The 17,896-nt window shown below is 40.3% G+C and overlaps 1 protein-coding gene across 1 annotated transcript; it reads left to right on the forward strand.

Moving 5' to 3' along the window:
- The first annotated feature begins 540 nt into the window (after window positions 1-540).
- Window positions 541-12,636, forward strand: LOC111217944 (multidrug and toxin extrusion protein 1-like). Its single transcript, XM_022739992.1, has 16 exons — window positions 541-800; window positions 2,025-2,126; window positions 2,241-2,309; window positions 2,512-2,660; window positions 3,925-3,967; window positions 5,021-5,065; window positions 5,164-5,261; window positions 6,225-6,322; window positions 6,884-7,065; window positions 7,173-7,281; window positions 8,808-8,883; window positions 10,313-10,382; window positions 10,490-10,622; window positions 10,729-10,823; window positions 10,911-10,974; window positions 11,057-12,636. Exons 1-16 carry the CDS (start codon window positions 621-623, stop codon window positions 11,296-11,298), a joined length of 1,755 nt encoding a protein of 584 aa, XP_022595713.1. The 5' UTR covers window positions 541-620; the 3' UTR covers window positions 11,299-12,636.
- Window positions 12,637-17,896: the final 5,260 nt, after the last annotated feature.

The raw sequence follows: 17,896 nt of genomic DNA on the forward strand, positions 1-17,896 counted from the left end.
TGATCCTCTCGTGTCTGAGCCCTAGATTTGAATTAGACCTCGTAAATAACTGCAGAGTGAGATTACTTGACATCTGCTGCAGTTTTGACTCATGTTTACACCAGAGCAGTGAAGAGGAAAGAGCTGTTTCAGCCCTCCAGATTGTAACACTGATTAAGCCTGAAGCCAAGCCTGGAATTGGGACCACTTGGTCCAATTTTTTTTTTTAAACTTGGTTAATTTCCTTAAAATAAACCTTTTATTAGCTTTAGAGAACACGCCTTGATTGTTGTAGTATTTAGAAATCATTATTTGCGTTTAATATTAATGAATATCCAAGTACCTTTTTTCAATAGTGTCAGAGACACATTCAAGTACGACTGTATCATTAAACACTGTGACAGAGCCACAAATTCGGGCAATGTGTTTACTCTGAGTCTAAGTAAATTGAACCTCAGCACGTGCACTTAAATGCAACATGAGATCTGCCCAATGCTAGTGACGCCTCAACAGGCGGGCACTGGGTGGACCCTCCTCAATCACACTGCAAGTGCTCAACCCCTCCTCTTACTGCTGGTTATGAAGCTCGTGTGACCCGAGAGGCCAGACTGTCTGCAGAGAGCACCGCAGGTTGTTAAGTTATGGACGCTTCTGGCAAAACACCTATTAAATACAGTGAAGGACCGAAGGAAGATTTAAAGGCAGGTGAAGCGGCTTCTCCTGCTCAAGGCGGGAGCTCTTGCCTGAAGAGCATGCGGGGCTGCATCCCGCCGGAGTACCAACTTGAGCTGGTACAACTTTTCCAACTAGCGGGGCCGGTGGTAAGGCTGAGCACCTCCAAGTGTACTACCTGTGTGCTATCTGTGTGTGTGTGCGTGTGTGCGTGTGTGCGTGCGTGCGTGCGTGTGTGTGTGTGTGTGTGTTTTGACCCTGATTTCCAGCATTTGAAATTAACCGGTAGCAGGTGTATAATATCTGACTAAACCTGGATCTAGTCTGACGGTGTTGAAGTTTCTAACACTGTGCATTGTGTATATATTAGTTAGTTATCTAAATTTACTGATGCAGTATATGTAAGTAAATAAACTCGACTTGAATTCAAGGCCCTTCTTTAAAATAGGAACCTTAGCATTATGTAATAATATAGATGTCACCTTGACAGTCTGAGAGACCTTTAGGTGTGTCTCTGCAAACTTCCTGAGGAGAGGCTTCAGTCTGCCATAAAGCCCAGATCAGTGGAGTGCTGGTTGTCCTTCTGGAAGTTTCTCCATCTCCACACAGGACCTCTGGAGCTAGAGTGACCATCAGGTTCTTGGTCACCTCTCTTACCAAGACCCTTCTCGCTGATTGCTCGGTTTGGTCGGGCAGCCAGCTCTAGAAAGAGTCCTGGTTGTTCCAAACTTATTCCATTGAAGAATAATAGAGGTCACTGTGCTATTGGGAACCTTCAATGCAGCAGAAAGGTATTTGTAGCTTCCCCAGATCTGTGCGGCGACATAATGCTGTCTCTGGCCTCTGCAGGCAGCTCCTTCACCTCATGGCTGGGTTTTTTGCTCTGATAAGCATTGTCAACTGTGAGACAGGTGTATGTCCTTCCAAATCATGTCCAGTCACCTGAATTTACCACAGGTGGACTTCCAGTCAAAGTGTAGAAACACCTCAAAGTTGATCAAGGGAGAAACCTGAGCTAAATTTCAAATGTCATAGCAAAGTGTCTGAATACTTCTGTCAATGTGACATTTCATTTTTTTCCTTTTTAATAAGTTTGTAATAAAATTCTGTTTTAACTTTGTCATTATGGTGTATTGAGTGCAGATCGATTGGGGAAAAATTATTTTATTTTAGCATTAGGCTGCAGCATAAAATGTGAAAAGTTAAAAGGGTCTGACTACTTTCTCAATGAGCTGTATTTGTGTTTTTTTTTTAATTAAATGATAACTCTTAGGTCTTTTTTGAAAACGTCCATGTTTATTTTTGTATGAATGTATCTGGCATTTGTATGAAATAGCAAACAACCTTAAGTTGTTGTGTTTGTTTTGTTCCAGGTAATTTCCCAGTTGATGGTCTTTATGCTCAGTTTCGTCAGCACAGTGTTCTGTGGTCACCTGGGAAAAACTGAACTTGCAGGAGTATCATTGGCAATTGCGGTGAGGAGACTTGCTTGAGTCTTATCTGTGTTTATCCTGGTATCACAGCCAGTACGTGCTTTAATTTGGTTATATAAATGTTTACCCTGAATTTTGTTCTGTTATCATTTGCAGGTGGTTAATGTCACTGGTATTTGCATCGGAACTGGTTTGTCGTTAACTTGTGATACCCTGATATCTCAGGTAATGTCCACACCAGAGGTTGTTCTTTCACTGTTTATCTAGCCAAGACAAACACAACCAGTACTGCTGGGTTCCCAGGTCGTCCTGGGGTCCCCTTAAAAACAATTCAACAATGAGCTTTTGTATCATGTTAGCTTTCTTTGACCAGTCATATCCTTGGTTATTGGTGTGGTGTAAGTATCTGTCTACCTGTTTCATGCAGACGTATGGGAGCGGTAACTTGAAGCGTGTGGGTGTGATTCTCCAGAGAGGGATTCTGATTCTGCTGCTGGCCTGTTTCCCCTGCTGGGCCGTCATCATCAACACTGAACCTCTCCTCCTCGCTGTCCAGCAGAGCCCCGAGGTCGCCAGGTCAGTCATTACTCAATCCCCAAAACAACACAGGCCTTCAGCATCTCTTTCAGTGACATTGCTGCTGCAGATGTGGATTTTTATTAGGACAATCTACACTTTTAGAAATTTAGAAATGGAATGAGTATTAATTCATTTATTTACTTACACTTACCTTACTAGGCCACTTGGGGGCAACGAAAACAAGCTGTAAAGTCAACACTGACATATCACTTTTGAAGTTGATCTGGCAAACTTGTTAGCAAATAGTTGCTTACACATCTAGCAGATAGGGAGTAACAATGGCCTTCATTTAGAGTTGTGCTCCTGGAAACACTTGAACGTGACTGCCAACCTGTTTTCTCTTTTTGTTCTTCAGAACAAACTTTTCTGACAAAGTGGTTTGACTGTCTGTAGGATAGGATATATCAGCTATTTTACAGTTGTGAATATTAAATTGACTTTATCAGAAGGGCCTCTCTGTCCTCAGAGTGTAGCTCCGCTCCTGAATACAGTTTGTTTGTGGCTCATAAAATCAAAACATTGAGCTAAAATATGCTAAAATGTTTCTACACCTTGTCATTTGATCCATTGTTAACATAAAAGTGTTGGTTATAGCAGCTTTAATACACAGCTTCTAGCCAGCTGCTAATACTGTGGCTGCTCATCCTTACCTTGACTGGTCACAGCAACTTTTAATGGTAGTTCCAAATGCCTTTTTACAATAATATAATTTCAACTAATTAATTAACTAATTTGAATTTATGAATTATTCATTTAAAGGAACAAATGATTGATTTGTACATTTAGCATTCATTACATGCAAACATTTGCTAAAAACTGCATCTTTTGATGTCAACAAAACTTTTGTCTGTATTAGAAATAATCTGTTGTTCAGAGATGATGGAAACAACTCATGAACAACATCATTGGCACACATGATCAGGGTATAATCAGCTTTGTATGAGATTGAGTAGTTCAAAAAACACTTTTGTCTGGTAAGAAGTGTTTTAGTTAGACTCATTCATACAGATTCAGTTGTTTTCGCCTCTAAGGGACAGCAATGGTGGTGAGTTGGTCAGTCCAACACTTTGGTTCAGAGTGAACTGCCTTCACTCTAGGGTCAAAGTTGCCACGAACTTCGATAAAGACATTCACTAAAAGAAGAATCCTAAGGTCTCATAACCTCATACATGTTCATTTTATGTGCCATCCCATGTCTCAATCCCACCATATCACATGCAAACATTATTTGCTCTTTTTTACTTTGTCTTTGTGCATGAAGTCTTGCCCAGCTGTATGTGAAGATCTTCATGCCTGCTCTGCCGGTGAGTTTGGTACATTCTAGACACTAATGCAGTAGATACAAATCTCAAAGAGGGTTTCAATTTTCAGCCATGTTAGCAGCATGGATGGAGGTCACTGTCACCCCACCACTGTGGTCCAGACTTTAGTGATCCCCTGACTTCATCTAGCACAGTGGTTCCCAACCTTTTCCAGCTCATGGCCAACTTGAAAATCTCAAAAATGTTAGCAGCCCACATCAAACCCTGTAACAATATGGAGGCCTAATAATGCCACAGAGCACTTTTTCTTTTATTGATAACAATCGTGTCTGAATTGAAAACAGGGGAAGCTCAATTTTTTCAGATCACTTGTCAATTCACCATCTGTCTCTTGACTCTCTTTCCTTTTAATTCTCCCTGTTTCTAACCACATTCATTTTGACACTCAGTTTTTCCCATGTATGTAATCTCTTAGACTGAGAATGATTGTGTTGTTTTTGTTTTAAAATATTTAGAACCACTGTTCACACACACACACACACACACACACACACACACATACACATATATGTAATATTTTGAAAATGATTTGTTGGCCCACATGCAATACCTTCGTGGCCCACCAGTGGGCCCCAGCCCACAGGGTTGGGAACCACTGATCTACCCCCACAGGCAGGTATTTGGGTTGCTATTGAAATATCTTGACACCTATTGGATGGATTATCATGACATTGGGTTTACCATCATCAGATCAAAATTTTTAATTGTCAGATAGTTTATGACTAAATATTTGCAGAACTAAAACATTCTCATAAGCCTCGGCTGTACTTTGTGTTTACCACTGTGGTTGAAATCTTGTGAGCTGAAGGAAACATGATGACCAGGAGTTCAGATGTCTTCGGCAGAAGTATTTATTGCAAACTGACTGAACAGAGCAGGAGTAGAGCCGCACCGATTTTTTTTAGGATGTCCTGTCCAGCATGCAGCCTCACAGAGCTGCTAGCAGGGCTGCAGACTCTTCTTCTTGTCTTGTTGCTCATTTGATGCTTTCCTATGTCAAAGTGACACTGTTGCAATTTCATGTTCCTCCTGCAGGCAGCCTTTATGTACCAGCTGCAAGGGAGGTATCTTCAAAATCAGGTGACACCTTCTCTCATGTTCTCAAACTTTGTTGACAGAAACTTAATTTAGTCATCAAAATTGATGATATTGAGCCAAGGTTGTGCTGTGCTTTACAGGGAATTATATGGCCTCAGGTGATAACTGGAGCAGTTGCAAATGTCCTAAATGCTTTCATCAACTACATCTTCCTCTATCGTCTGGATATGGGTGTTGCGTAAGTTTTCCTGCATCATTATTATAATAGAGTTTAATAATTATTAGTGTATTATAACACTCAGTCCTATCTGCAGAAACAATTAGACTTGTTTTAATTTCTGCTTATAATGACTTAATGACTGTTGATCTTTAGTAATGGTGGTCACTCCATCAGTCTGTCCAAGCCTGATTATCAGACTGAATATTGGGTAACAATGTAAATAGGTTTCAATTTATCTTGTCATTATGAAATTATATACCCTGTTTACACCAGAATTAGCAGGTCTCAGTGGCTTTTTTAAACATGGGTAAACCCGCTAAAAAAAGGCAATTGACTCCTTTTACACTGCCAACTGAGTTTGCCTTTCTGTTTGGAGAGGAGACACACACAACTGAAAGGAACAATGTCATCACATGCAGTTACAGAAAACACACAAACACGGGGGAGAGAGAGTGAGCTGTTAGCCGCAGTGCAGACTCTCATCCCTGGGCTGGTGCTTCTCTCAGTGTCGGAGCCTCCATGTGAGACACTGTGATCGGTGATTGTGTGTTTTTGAAACTTATTTGGGGGCTGTCCTCACTCTTTCATCTACGAGCGCAGTGTAGCTGCGATGTGTCTGGTGTAACAGCACCATGCTGGGCAGGTGACAGGTCTGTCTACAGTGTTTGAGCTATGAAAGACATCACAGCCGGAAAAGGCGCAACAGTTAGTGATTTCACCCGGGTGTTGTGTTTAAATCCATACTCGCCGAAGTCGATAAATACCTGCCTCTAATGCAGAGTCAATGCCAATTGTTCCCTTTTCCATTGCTGACAACCCGGCATGTTTTTCAGCCAGTTGAAAAGGGGCTATAGTAACATCCTGAACACAACTCACATAGTCTAGTTTCTTTGCCAACAAAATGTGAATATGTGTCAGACACAACTTCTGTTTGTTTCTTCGTTTCCTCTTTGCTCTAAAATCTGCTGTCTTTTCTTTAAGTGGATCTGCAACAGCTAATGCCATCTCTCAGTATTTGCTGGCTGTGGTCTTGTATGTTTACATCTGCTGGAGGGGTCTGCACAAGGCCACATGGGGAGGTAAGATGTCTTCTGATCTTCTTATTTTTTATGTGGTTGACTGTATTAATTATCTTATTCTCTTTAGTAATTTCATCATCCTTCATTGTTCTAGTCTGCTGTCTTTCACAATAGTTGTCCATCGTAAACGTTCCTGTGAGCATTGATTGACAAAATGAGTAACACTCTGTAACTGTGTAATGCAATGTAGAGGAGAGGTTACAGTAGTGACATAGTTGCACTTACTTTTAAGCTCTACCATTTGTCAGAAGCCTGTTATGTAAGACGAGTTATTAATTTACTGGTAATACAGTTGTTCTAGTTGTTTTCTGATTTGAAGTAAAAGTTTTCATGACTAGTTATGAGTTGAGTGAACATTTTCAACCTAGTCTGGATTATACTTTAAGCCCAATTCATTTTTTGTCAAACACACCTGCAGTATTTGAATAATATTAAATGATGAACTCACATGGGTAGATTTGCATGTGCTTCCTTTAACATGAATTGAAAAATTTGATTCAATTCGAAAAGGTGGTATTGGTTTTTACACACTTGCTTAACGTCTGGAACCCTGACCCTTAGGCTGGTCACTCGACTGTCTACAGGAGTGGGGACCCTTCGTCCAGTTGGCCATTCCCAGTATGCTCATGCTTTGTCTGGAGTGGTGGATGTTTGAAGTGGGAGGATTCCTGGCCGGTGTGATTAGCGAGGCTGAGCTGGGAGCTCAGTCGATAACCTATCAGCTGGCTGTTGTAGCTTACATGGTAATTATAAATGCTGATTCTCTGATTGGTCGTTGCACCAATGAAGTTATAGTTATGAAAAAGCTTTAATACACTTTTGGGTATTACCTATATATTTTTCCTCACAGTTCCCACTAGGATTCTCTGCTGCTGCCAGTGTGCGGGTTGGAAATGCTCTTGGTGCAGGAAACATAGAGCAAGCCAAGTTATCGAGTAAAGTCCCCATCATCTGTGCATGTAAGAACCAACACAGAAAGTAATGAAACACCTTTAGCTCTTTGGCCGAGTGGTTTTATATGAAGCTCTAAAGTGTTCAATTTTGAATAAATTACAAAATAAATTTCATGAATAATTTATGTAAAATATATAAATGAAACAATAGAGCAAATGTTGTTGTCAGTGCACATGCAGCAGCTTTCTGGATCAGCTGGAGAGTCTTCAGAGACTTGTTGGGGCAGCCTGATATTAAAAAATTGCAATAGTACAACCTAAAAGTGACAAATGCATCTTTTGCATCTTTTTGAGACGGGATGTGCCTGATTTTTGCAGTGTTATGAAGGTGAGAGAGACAGTCCTTGAAGTTTGTTTTATGTGGCAGTTAAAGGACCTATATCTGACCATATAACACCTGTTCTGAGGTCCTTACATTGGTTTCCAGTAAATTTTAGAATTGATTTTAAAATTTTAAGGCCATACATGGTCTTGCTTGTGAGCTATGACCCAGCTTGACCCCTCAGGTCAGCTGGAATAGGCTGTCTGGTTACTCCCTGGGTCTCCACAAAAACTGGTGAAACTAAGGTGCTCCTACACTATCATCTAAATCTAAACTGAAAACAATCCTTTTCAGTTGCGCTTTCCAGTAGGTTTGCTGGTCTTAATTTACCATTTTATTTTACTTTTATTCTTTTTATTGGTTTTATATGTCTTTTTTTTTGGACTATTTATTATTTTTTAATCACATTTTATTCATACTTTTGTGTTTAATGTTTTATCTTTACACTATCTACATAGTTTTTGTGGTTGAAACTTCCTTGGAATGACATGTGCCATATAAATAGTTTTGCTTGGTTGCTTGCTTGCATATCCTAAATTCTCTGCATTGGTGCAGGAGGCCAGGGCAGTGCCCTCATACTGTTAACTTTCATGTCAGTGGTGTTGTCAGACATACATGTCCCCTGCCTCTGTTGAAAGCTAGGAGGCTTTACAGTTGCTATCAGATTTAGACTGTCACGCTACAATTTAAAGATGTTCAGTGAATCAGTAGAGGCTAACTACAGCACACATCATCAGGGGCCCCACTTCAGGCTCCTGGGGCAGCAGCAGTGAACTCTGTCATGAGTCTTTATGGGAAGTTTTTGGGGGTTTATACTTGTTATTGCTAAATGTGCCAATATGAGTTGATTCAGAATAACTGGCCTTGTTGTTGTTTCTCTAGCTAACAGAAGCTAACTGGTTTTAACAATGTCTTCAGTTCATTCATTTATATATTTATACTACTACAACATAGTGAAGAGGTAGACAGGGAACATGGGGAGAGAGAAGGGGTTTGACGTGCAACAAAGGTCCACAGTCAGAATGGAACTGTGGATACTGCTGTCATGTGTAACCATTCGGCCACCAGTGCACTCCTAATATTTCACTTTTTTTCAGTTATTTAATATTGAACACGTTGGGGTTAGTAGTGTCATGGCCATAGATAAATTATCTTCATTCAGTGTGCAAGTTTTTTAACTATATATTTTGCTTTTTGTTTCTTGTTGTAGTCATAATTGCATGTTTTGTTGGAGCGAGTCTCAGCATCGCCAGAAATGTCGTCGGATACATTTTCACCTCAGAGCAGTGAGTAAAACCTTTGACACAATAACCTTTCACTTTGTTGCACTGACAGAATCATTCATCTATAATGTCTATCTTTTTGTTGCAGTCTGTCCGCTAGTTTCACATTGTTATCCAGACTTTTTCTACAAGGTCATCATCTTCATGCTGACTCACAAACACTGAACTCCTTACTGGTGATGCCAAAGCCAGCTAATCATATCATCCTCACAGATTCCACCCAGTTAGTTCCATTTCAGTGAACCTAAACAAGCCTATTAACTTCAAATGATTACATAAGCACACTTTTCCCAGTTTGCAGTGAAATATAACAGGCATATATTACTATATATAGCATTGTGATGGTGGGAAAATGATATCAGAACTAAATGAAAGTGTCAGAAGTCAAATTGTTATTCTAAGCAGAGAGGCTTTCTCAGCATCAAATCATGGCTGGACTCTATGTTTTTAAGGGGGCAGTGCCAGGAGCTCTAAAATGCTTTGCATAAACTGGATAAGTTGTATCCAAAGCACAATTGGCAGACTAAAAATGACCACACCATCAGAAGATCAATACATCAATCTTAGCTCCCTGAGAGATAGAAAAACAACGTCATCACAGATACAGAATTTGCTAAATTCAAAACGCAAGACTCCAATCAGAAAAAGTACAGTCAAAAGAAGGCTTTCTTGTGGCAGTCTTAGAGGACAAGTAGCAATTTCTAAACCACTTGTCAGCAGGGGAAACAAGGCTACCCTCTGTGGGCTAAGAAATACCAACATTTCACAGTGGATGTCTGAAAAAAAAAAGTTGTATTTACAGATCCAAGTTTGAGATGCATGGCCATGAAAACATGGTGGTGGGAATATTCAAGTCTGGGGTGTTTAGCCTACTGTGGAGTTGGACACCTGCACAGAATTGACTGCACCCCAACCCAACAAGTATCACTCCATTTCTCAAAGACATGCTACACCCTCCAGTTTGTATCATTGTGGAGGAGGATTCATATGGCTACAGGGTAATGGCCCCAAGCACACCTCAAAGCTTTGCAAGAACTACTTAGACTAAAGAAGACCAAGCAGTCATGACTGTCATAGACTTTTCTCCACAGTCAGCTGACCTCAACTCCACTGAACAATTATAGGGGCACTCTGGAACATTGTCAGATCCTACCGGGATAACATGGGTCATCAGGTTTTGCACAAACTCGTGGAGTCCATGCCAGCTTGAGTGCATGCTGCCATTAGAGTAAAAGGAAATTCATGTACACTTATCAAATATTCTACTTTTCTCTGGAATTGTAAAGCTGATATCATTTGTAATGACAAAATAGAATTACAGTCAAAACAAATGCAAAATAAACACATCTTAACTAGTGATCTCAGACTTGTGGACCCCATTGTGTTGAAATAGAGATGAGATGAACTGAATCTCCATCTGTGTGTTTTTTAGAGAAATTTTACACAGGGTTGCCGACGTCATGTTTGTATTTGGTTTCACGCATCTTGCTGATGCTGTCGCGGTGAGAAACAATTTCAGCAACAATTTTGTACATTTGAGATCTAATATCGACAGAATATTAACTCGACTGACGGAATGTTTTTGACCGGATCTGTTTGATGACGACAGGGTGTGGCTGGAGGAGTTCTTAGAGGAGCAGGAAAACAGATGGTTGGTGCTCTGTGTAACCTGGTGGGATACTACTTCATTGGCTTCCCCATTGGTGCGTCCCTAATGTTTGCAGCGAACATGGGGATTGTAGGTAAGGACTAACCAATAGTGTGGAGAAATTATATTGCAGCCTTTTCTCCTGTTTGTCAAGTAACATTCAGGAAAGTCTTTAAACCCTCCTTTCATCTCTGTAATAGGACTATGGACAGGACTTACTGTTTGTGTGCTAATGCAGTCGATTTTCTTCATTGCATTTCTGTACAAACTTGATTGGAAGAAGGCTGCTGAAGAGGTGCGTACCTGCATCCCTTCACCAAGTTAAAGTTAAAGTTGAAGTTAAAACAAGCCATTAACAACTGTTCTTACTATCTATGATCAGGCTCGTGTGAGAGCAGGAGTCCAGGTCAAAGAAGAAAAAGAGATGGACAGGATTGAAAACACAGGTAAACACCAGCACACTAACTAAAACATCCCTTGTGTGGCAATTTAGAGTTAATACTAAAAGGTTCTCCTTCAAACTTCCAGACCCGAATCATAACCAGGCCCAGGTCAGTACTACTGCATCCAGTTGTGAGGGTACTGAGGAGGATCATGCATACCAGGAGGTGCATGGGCCGGGCCAGAATAAATCCACTAATACTACAGTGGGAGATGTTCTCTCAGTAACGCAACTGGTTTTGCGGCGTGGACTGACATTGCTGGCCATGGTCGTCATCCTCGTCGCTGGAATCTTCGCTTACAGCTTCCTCATCAAGCTGCTGAAATGAGATGCAGAGCTGGCAATCAGAGTGATGGTTGTCAAGTTTGGTAGCATAAAGTTCCACTAAACAATATTATTATGTTAGCACTGAATCACCTTGTAGTATGAAAGGGTTATTCATGCTGCTGATCCCACTGAGGATCAACAGTTCAGTCTGCAGATTTATACAGCCTTTAGTGCCACCATCAGACCCTCTCATACTGTATGTAAGTAGACAGCCACACAGGTGACAAGAGTTGCACATAGATGGATAGGCAGATAGATACTTTATTTATCCCCTAGGTGAAATTCATGATACATGTAGCAAGCTGAAGGGACCTAGGTATCTATGTTTGAGGAGGTAGCAGACCAAACCAGGGCTGAAATACAAATTGTTAAACTTGGAGTATTGGGATGCTTATGTTGTAGATTTTCTGTTAAATGTGTGATAAACATCAGGCAGGTTTTTGCTATCATGATAGTCATGACAAAAGCTGATGTAGTGCTTTATGCCAGTGCTTTTTACTCTAATTTTTGTCTTGGGGTTTTGTGACCCCTTGAGGTTAAAAGAAATGCAACTTAAATGAACCTGTTAGGACATGCCATGTTTGCTTCAGCATTCAGATATTAGCTGTGTCCCAATTCAGGGGTCACATCCATCAGAGGATGTGGTCTACAAAGGCATGGCCCTTTCGTAGACCGCAAAGATCTATGGGATGGATTCTCGTTTTGCGTCACCAGCTGTGCCCGCCATTACTGTTGCATCACAAAGTGCAGCTCCTGTCAGAGGGTTTTTATCAGTTGTACCGTTAGCTGTTGAACAGAGCTGAAACCCAATAACTAGATTTAAAAGTGTAATCCTGGGGCTCTCTGTTTGCGTTGCTTGCTCCCATGTTATTTTCATTACCATTGAATGAATCTTGGGATATGTTGGGTCACAAAGGATCCACCCGTTGTTCAGGAAATGGACGCATTTCTCTGCCGCACTTGAAGGAGCCTTCAAAATGGGAGTAGTCTAGTTGTGCCGCTGTGACGCAATTGGCCTTCAAACACAGCCTCTGTAGGATGTGGCCCCTGAATTATGCCCCATAACAAGCACCAGGAGTAAAGTGCTGTACATGTTTATGTTTCATACAGAACATGCCAAAGTTCAGGATTGTTTCGTTTAGAGTAACAATTTTGAGACTTTTACAATCTGTTCAGTCAGTTTAAATGAAGACAAGTGTATTTTTCAGTAGGAATATATAAATAGTGACAACACATTCCACAGTGGGACAGCTGATAGACATTGTAAGATTATATGACACTAGTGCTCCTTATTTTCTCTTTAAAGGGTTGTGCAACACCAAAACATAAAAACTGTGATATATACTGTGATATAAAAAATACATATATATACTATATATATATATATATAGTATATATATGTATTTTTTTTTTAAATCTTAGTCAAACCTTGTATGTTGTTGGAGTACATATGTAGATAATATTGTTTTCCTGTTCCTGAAACAGTCTGTGGTTTGTAGTATGCAAATTGAATTGCATTTACTGTTCTCTAAATGTGTTCATCTCAGAGTGTTTATTGGCAAATACCAAAGACAGTTATCAAAGGGAAATTCCGCAATACCAAGGACATTATGTAAGCAATACACTGACAGTAATTTATATGAGCAGTATTCTCATCTCAGCTCATGTCTTCTCTCAATTTAAATAAATAGTTAAATGATTAATATAACTTGTTTGCTGTTTGTGTGTATAAAATAGTACTTCAAATTATACCTGACCAAAAAAGTTGAAAGTTGAGTCATTTGTGTTGAAGGTTGAATTGCTTTTGTGTTTTGTTTGTTTAGAAATGAACTACAACTAACCACTGTGTGTGTCAAAGGTGAGTTTTGTTACTGAATGTGTCTCCACAACACTCAAGTTTTTGCAGCATTGCCACATGTCACAGGCGGGAGCAACTGGTTTTAACAAAGTGCAGTGGGTAAAGTCACCGTGATACCTCCAGAATCTGAGCTGAAGCTGTGTTCTCCAGGATGGGTCCAGTGTACAGACAATGCAGAACCCTAAGGATAGAGGGGTCAGGGCCATAGCTACCACTGAGATCATGTCTTCTGTATGTCTTCTGATAGTTTTAGGGAACTTGCAAAAAAAAAAAAGGAAAATCTTGTACATCACAAACAGCTAAAGTATCACACACATCAGCACATCCTTCCTACATGTACGTGAGGAGCGCTTCAATGCGTGTGCTGTTGGCTGAGGGAGAGCAATACTGTAAAATTCTTTTCAATCCAATTCCAAGAATATTGATACAGATACTTTTTATAATTAAAAGCAGTCTATGTATTTTCATGTAGGGGAGAGCAGTGTGTCGTAATTAATGAGGTATATGCATCATCAATTGATTAAATTTTAATACATTTTAAGGGACACTAAATGATTTGACAAAGGTTAGCAATCATTTTAAGAAGTGTCAGAATTTATGTACGCATACATATTTATGTATGTAGTGAAGCAGGACAAAAGTGGCTTCATTCATTTATGTAGCATGTTGTAAAAAAAAAAAAAAGAAGCTAAATTAATCAGTTATTTGTGGAGAACAATAATGCAACTTTTACGTTTATCCAGTGCAAATAAAAGCAAAAACTACCCTCAACGACTCTTCTGTCCTTCAGTTCTATTCCTTCAGTTGGAGCAATGGTTCCTTTTCACCAGTAAGACTCTTCCATGTCCAAGGAAATATTCCCTGAGGCCTGAGCCCCCTTGTTGAAAGCCACTGAGTTAGATATCATTTAAGACAATCAGTGTCAGTCTTGCGATGCTGCTGGGAAGCAAGCACTTGAATGTCAAACTCTGCCCATATCTCACCTTTTGCTGCAGGTTGGGATGCAGCAGCCCCTGCAGGGAAGCTTGAGGAAGTCACAGTTTCCATTGCTGAGGCAGAGTTCTAGGCAGGTTCAGGAGCTGACACTGAAGTAGCTGAGATCTCGTTCATTAACTTTATTTCAGTGATGAGTCACCCTTTCATGTGTTCAACATTTGCTGCACTGCTGAACCCAAGATTTTAAAATCCTGAGTCCAGGAAGGTGGTGACAGCGAGACTGTAAAAGGTTTCAATACCTTTGAAACGATATTGGCATTACAGTGGCAGCTCAGCAGCTAGCTTGCTACCTTTGTGCTCATAAGATGCAGTTGCTCTCAGAGGTATTGAAATGAGGAGGATCACCTTTGAAACTGAAACATGTTTTTCAGCTGATATCACTCTTGTAACCTCCTCAAAGGGTTTCAGGACATCAGCGGAGAGCCTGATCGTGGACCCATCTTCCTCATTAAAGCACAGTGACCTCTTTCTAAGAAGACAGAGGACTGTGAGAGGAAGATTCTTTCCACATATCCCTTTGAAGCTGGTATGTTCATGATGTAGGAGATAACTGACACCATATTTGGTAGATCAGATGCTTGAAATACAGCCATCCACCTCACCGCTACATTTTTGCTCCTCCATTGATCAGCGTCCTGAAGCTTCTCTAGAAGGCAGTTGACTGTAGTGCCTTCATCATACAGCTGGTCCATGTTCAGTCTGCTTGTCAGGTTGCACTGAAGGTGATCTTGCCATCTTGGAGAGGGAGGGGCTGACTACAGTAAAGCCAGTTGCTGTTGGAAAAGTCAAACCATTTTTCAATGATGGATGTGTCAATGAATGCAATGAATTCTTCCTTTGCCTTGTCTGTATCAACTGGTGTAAGATGCTGCTGCCTCACTTTTGTCAAGTAGCCAAAGAACTGATCATTTCGCCTTTGTATCAGTTTGGCTCTAAAGGAATGCATAATGGAGTACAGCTCTACACAGGTAGTCCAATTGGCCTCAAGCTTCTTCACAACATCTTCAAAAAGAGACAAAATGTTATTGCAGAAAAGAAGGTAAACCTCCACAACATCATGGTTGTCTTCACCCTGCATTCCAGCAACATCTGTGCTGAGCGTCAGCATAGTCTGGGGGGGATGGGATTTTCCATGAAATCAATCATTTTGTTCATTACTCCTTTTTCACGTGTAAAGAACTGCACTGCAAGCGGAAATATTTTTCTCTTTCCTTTGTTTGAGGCATCAGTTTGAACAGAAAACGTTGGAAGTCTCTATGATGTCAAAAAATCTTCACCACTTCCTCCACTGCCTTTGGTGCGAGGACATCTTTTAGGTTACGTTTAAAATGAAAAGAGAAAAAAGAATTTAAAAGGATAGTTTGATACTTTTTTCCTTAGAAAAAAAAAACATGTATGCTTATGAATTATAGACTGAAAGGGTTATTTATGTAGATGTTTTAAACTGAAAAAATAATAATCTTAAATCTATGTGAATGGATGGAATATTAGCATGATCAATTTGCTGATTATTCTTTATTGGTTACATGCAACAACTGACACTGCTGACTTCACATGGCGTGTGGTTTTTCATAGCAGGCAGAGTTTGTCTGTCTGCTGCTCACTGCTATAAACTTCTACAATTCACTTGTAGGCTATAACTGGTTTGGCATTTTATTTTGCCAGTTAGCCCCATTCAACAGTGATTCTTTTTCATTCTGAGCAAATGTTGTCAGCACTGTGTTGCTGCAAAACTACAGGTTGCTATATATGCTTTTATTTTCCAGTTCTCATCAACATGGCATGAGTTCAGTAAGGCTCTGTGGCTCTTGGCACATGTCATTTGAGCAGCATTCCTCATATTGCTGCCACAGGCAAAATAAACCTGAAACCTTGTCAGTACAGAGAGGTGAGTTTACATTAGCACATCCACTAACTCTGTGTCAGCCACTGCCATTTAGAAGCTGATAAACAACATAAAAAATTCAAAGATGCTACCTACGCCAACCGTTATGATACATCACTAATGTAGAGCAGATCAGACTCTCTCCAATGTTTCCTCTAACGCTAACCATCTCTATACGCACTGCTCTTTCACCTCAACCTAGCGCAAGCAGTAGTCGTGGGCGAGGCACAAGGCCTGATCCAGAATTTCTCAAAGAGGAAGAAAGCCTGCTTCAGCCCCAGTTTCATGTTATGTGGGAAGACCATGTCAAACAAAATATTAATCATAGCATTTTATGTATTTTTTACATAGTTTAAAACATGTCTGGAGAGGAACTTTAATCAGTCTGCTACAGTAACAGCTAATGATTACAGTAACAGCCAATTTCAGTTAGAAAATATAACATACCAATACTGAAGATCACATTTGACCAAACTGTTGATTTCACTAATGGATATTCCTTGCCTCTCTGTAAAGACTGCCAGAGTAGGCTACTGTGTCTCTGTGTCTGTCTGAGGCATTTCCCTCCACCTCCCTTGTTTTCTGTTCCAGGTCAGAGTTCTCTGCCTCGTGATTTTTAAGTGTTTAAACACATTGATGGTACTGCCACAGTAGAGAAGAGCCTTCTAAGTTGGCATTGTTTTCACTAACAGCTGTAAAATAGCTCCACAGGATGCCTCTCCTTCTGTCAGCCATCACTGCATTCCTGTGTCAGAGAGGGTAGGGTACGCTGCGCGTGCGCGACGCTCGTGTTTATGTTTGAGTGCGTGCGACAGGACAACAGTAGCGCAGACGTAAAGAGTGTGTGCACAAGTTTATAAGTTTGCAAAGACAGTTCTGCTCTTTGATGAAATGAGTCGAACATAGTAGAGAGAAACCGAGACTGGTGTCGATGCTACTGACGCTAGAATCGATCGTCAAAAACGAGACGTAGTTAGTATCTATATTTTTGGGTCGATCCGCCCACTCCTGCTGTGTTCTGCGGACTTGAACTCATTTCTAACGGTTATTTCTTAAAAGACGGTGATTTCTGGTTGGTCCTTGTTTGGAAACGACCACTTTCACTGGATTTTATTAGATTCATTTGACACAATGTAACTGGTCGTGTCATAGTTTGAGTACCTGCCTTAACCACAACTTCTCCAAAAAATATAACAAACATCCAGAGGAACGAGACTACGCGATCAAACCATCCGTTATTCGTGTCTCCGTGGTCAAAACCAACCTTTTCTGTATTTCGAGTGCGCGATCTATCAAATTTTTACGGTAGTCGCACTGAAACAACTGCTGGAAATGACTTTTGAATATAATCTCACATGTAAAAAAAAGTGATACTGGAACACTTAATTATTCTAGTAAATGACCTGCAGGAACATCGAATGATAAAGTTCAATGAAGTTTCATATACAGTATACTATAGTCGGCCACTTAGATACAAGATACAAGCTGTAAATCCCACCAAGGAGTACCCCTGGATTTCAAAATAAAAGATCGCGTGGGATTTCATTTCCAATATTTCTTTTAACAGAACAATGTGTGTTGAAACATGAAAGGAAAAGAATCTGAAATATAATCTATTTCCTTCAATTTTTCTTTTTACATAAGTAGTTCAAACACATACACAGCTGGACGTGCGAAATTACTATGAAGTACTTTTACTGTGTAGTTTTTGAGCAGTCAACAATTTGTCCCTTCCAGAGAACTATAATAACCCTTTTCGCTTGATTTGCAATTTCCAGCATTTCCCCAGAGCTGTCTCAGTGCGACTTTCGTAAATATTTGATAAATCGCGCACTCGAAATACAGGAACGGCTGGGTTGA

The sequence above is a fragment of the Seriola dumerili genome, unplaced genomic scaffold, assembly GCF_002260705.1.
Source record: "Seriola dumerili isolate Sdu_G_001 unplaced genomic scaffold, Sdu_1.0 BDQW01000050.1, whole genome shotgun sequence".
Lineage (NCBI taxonomy): Eukaryota > Metazoa > Chordata > Actinopteri > Carangiformes > Carangidae > Seriola > Seriola dumerili.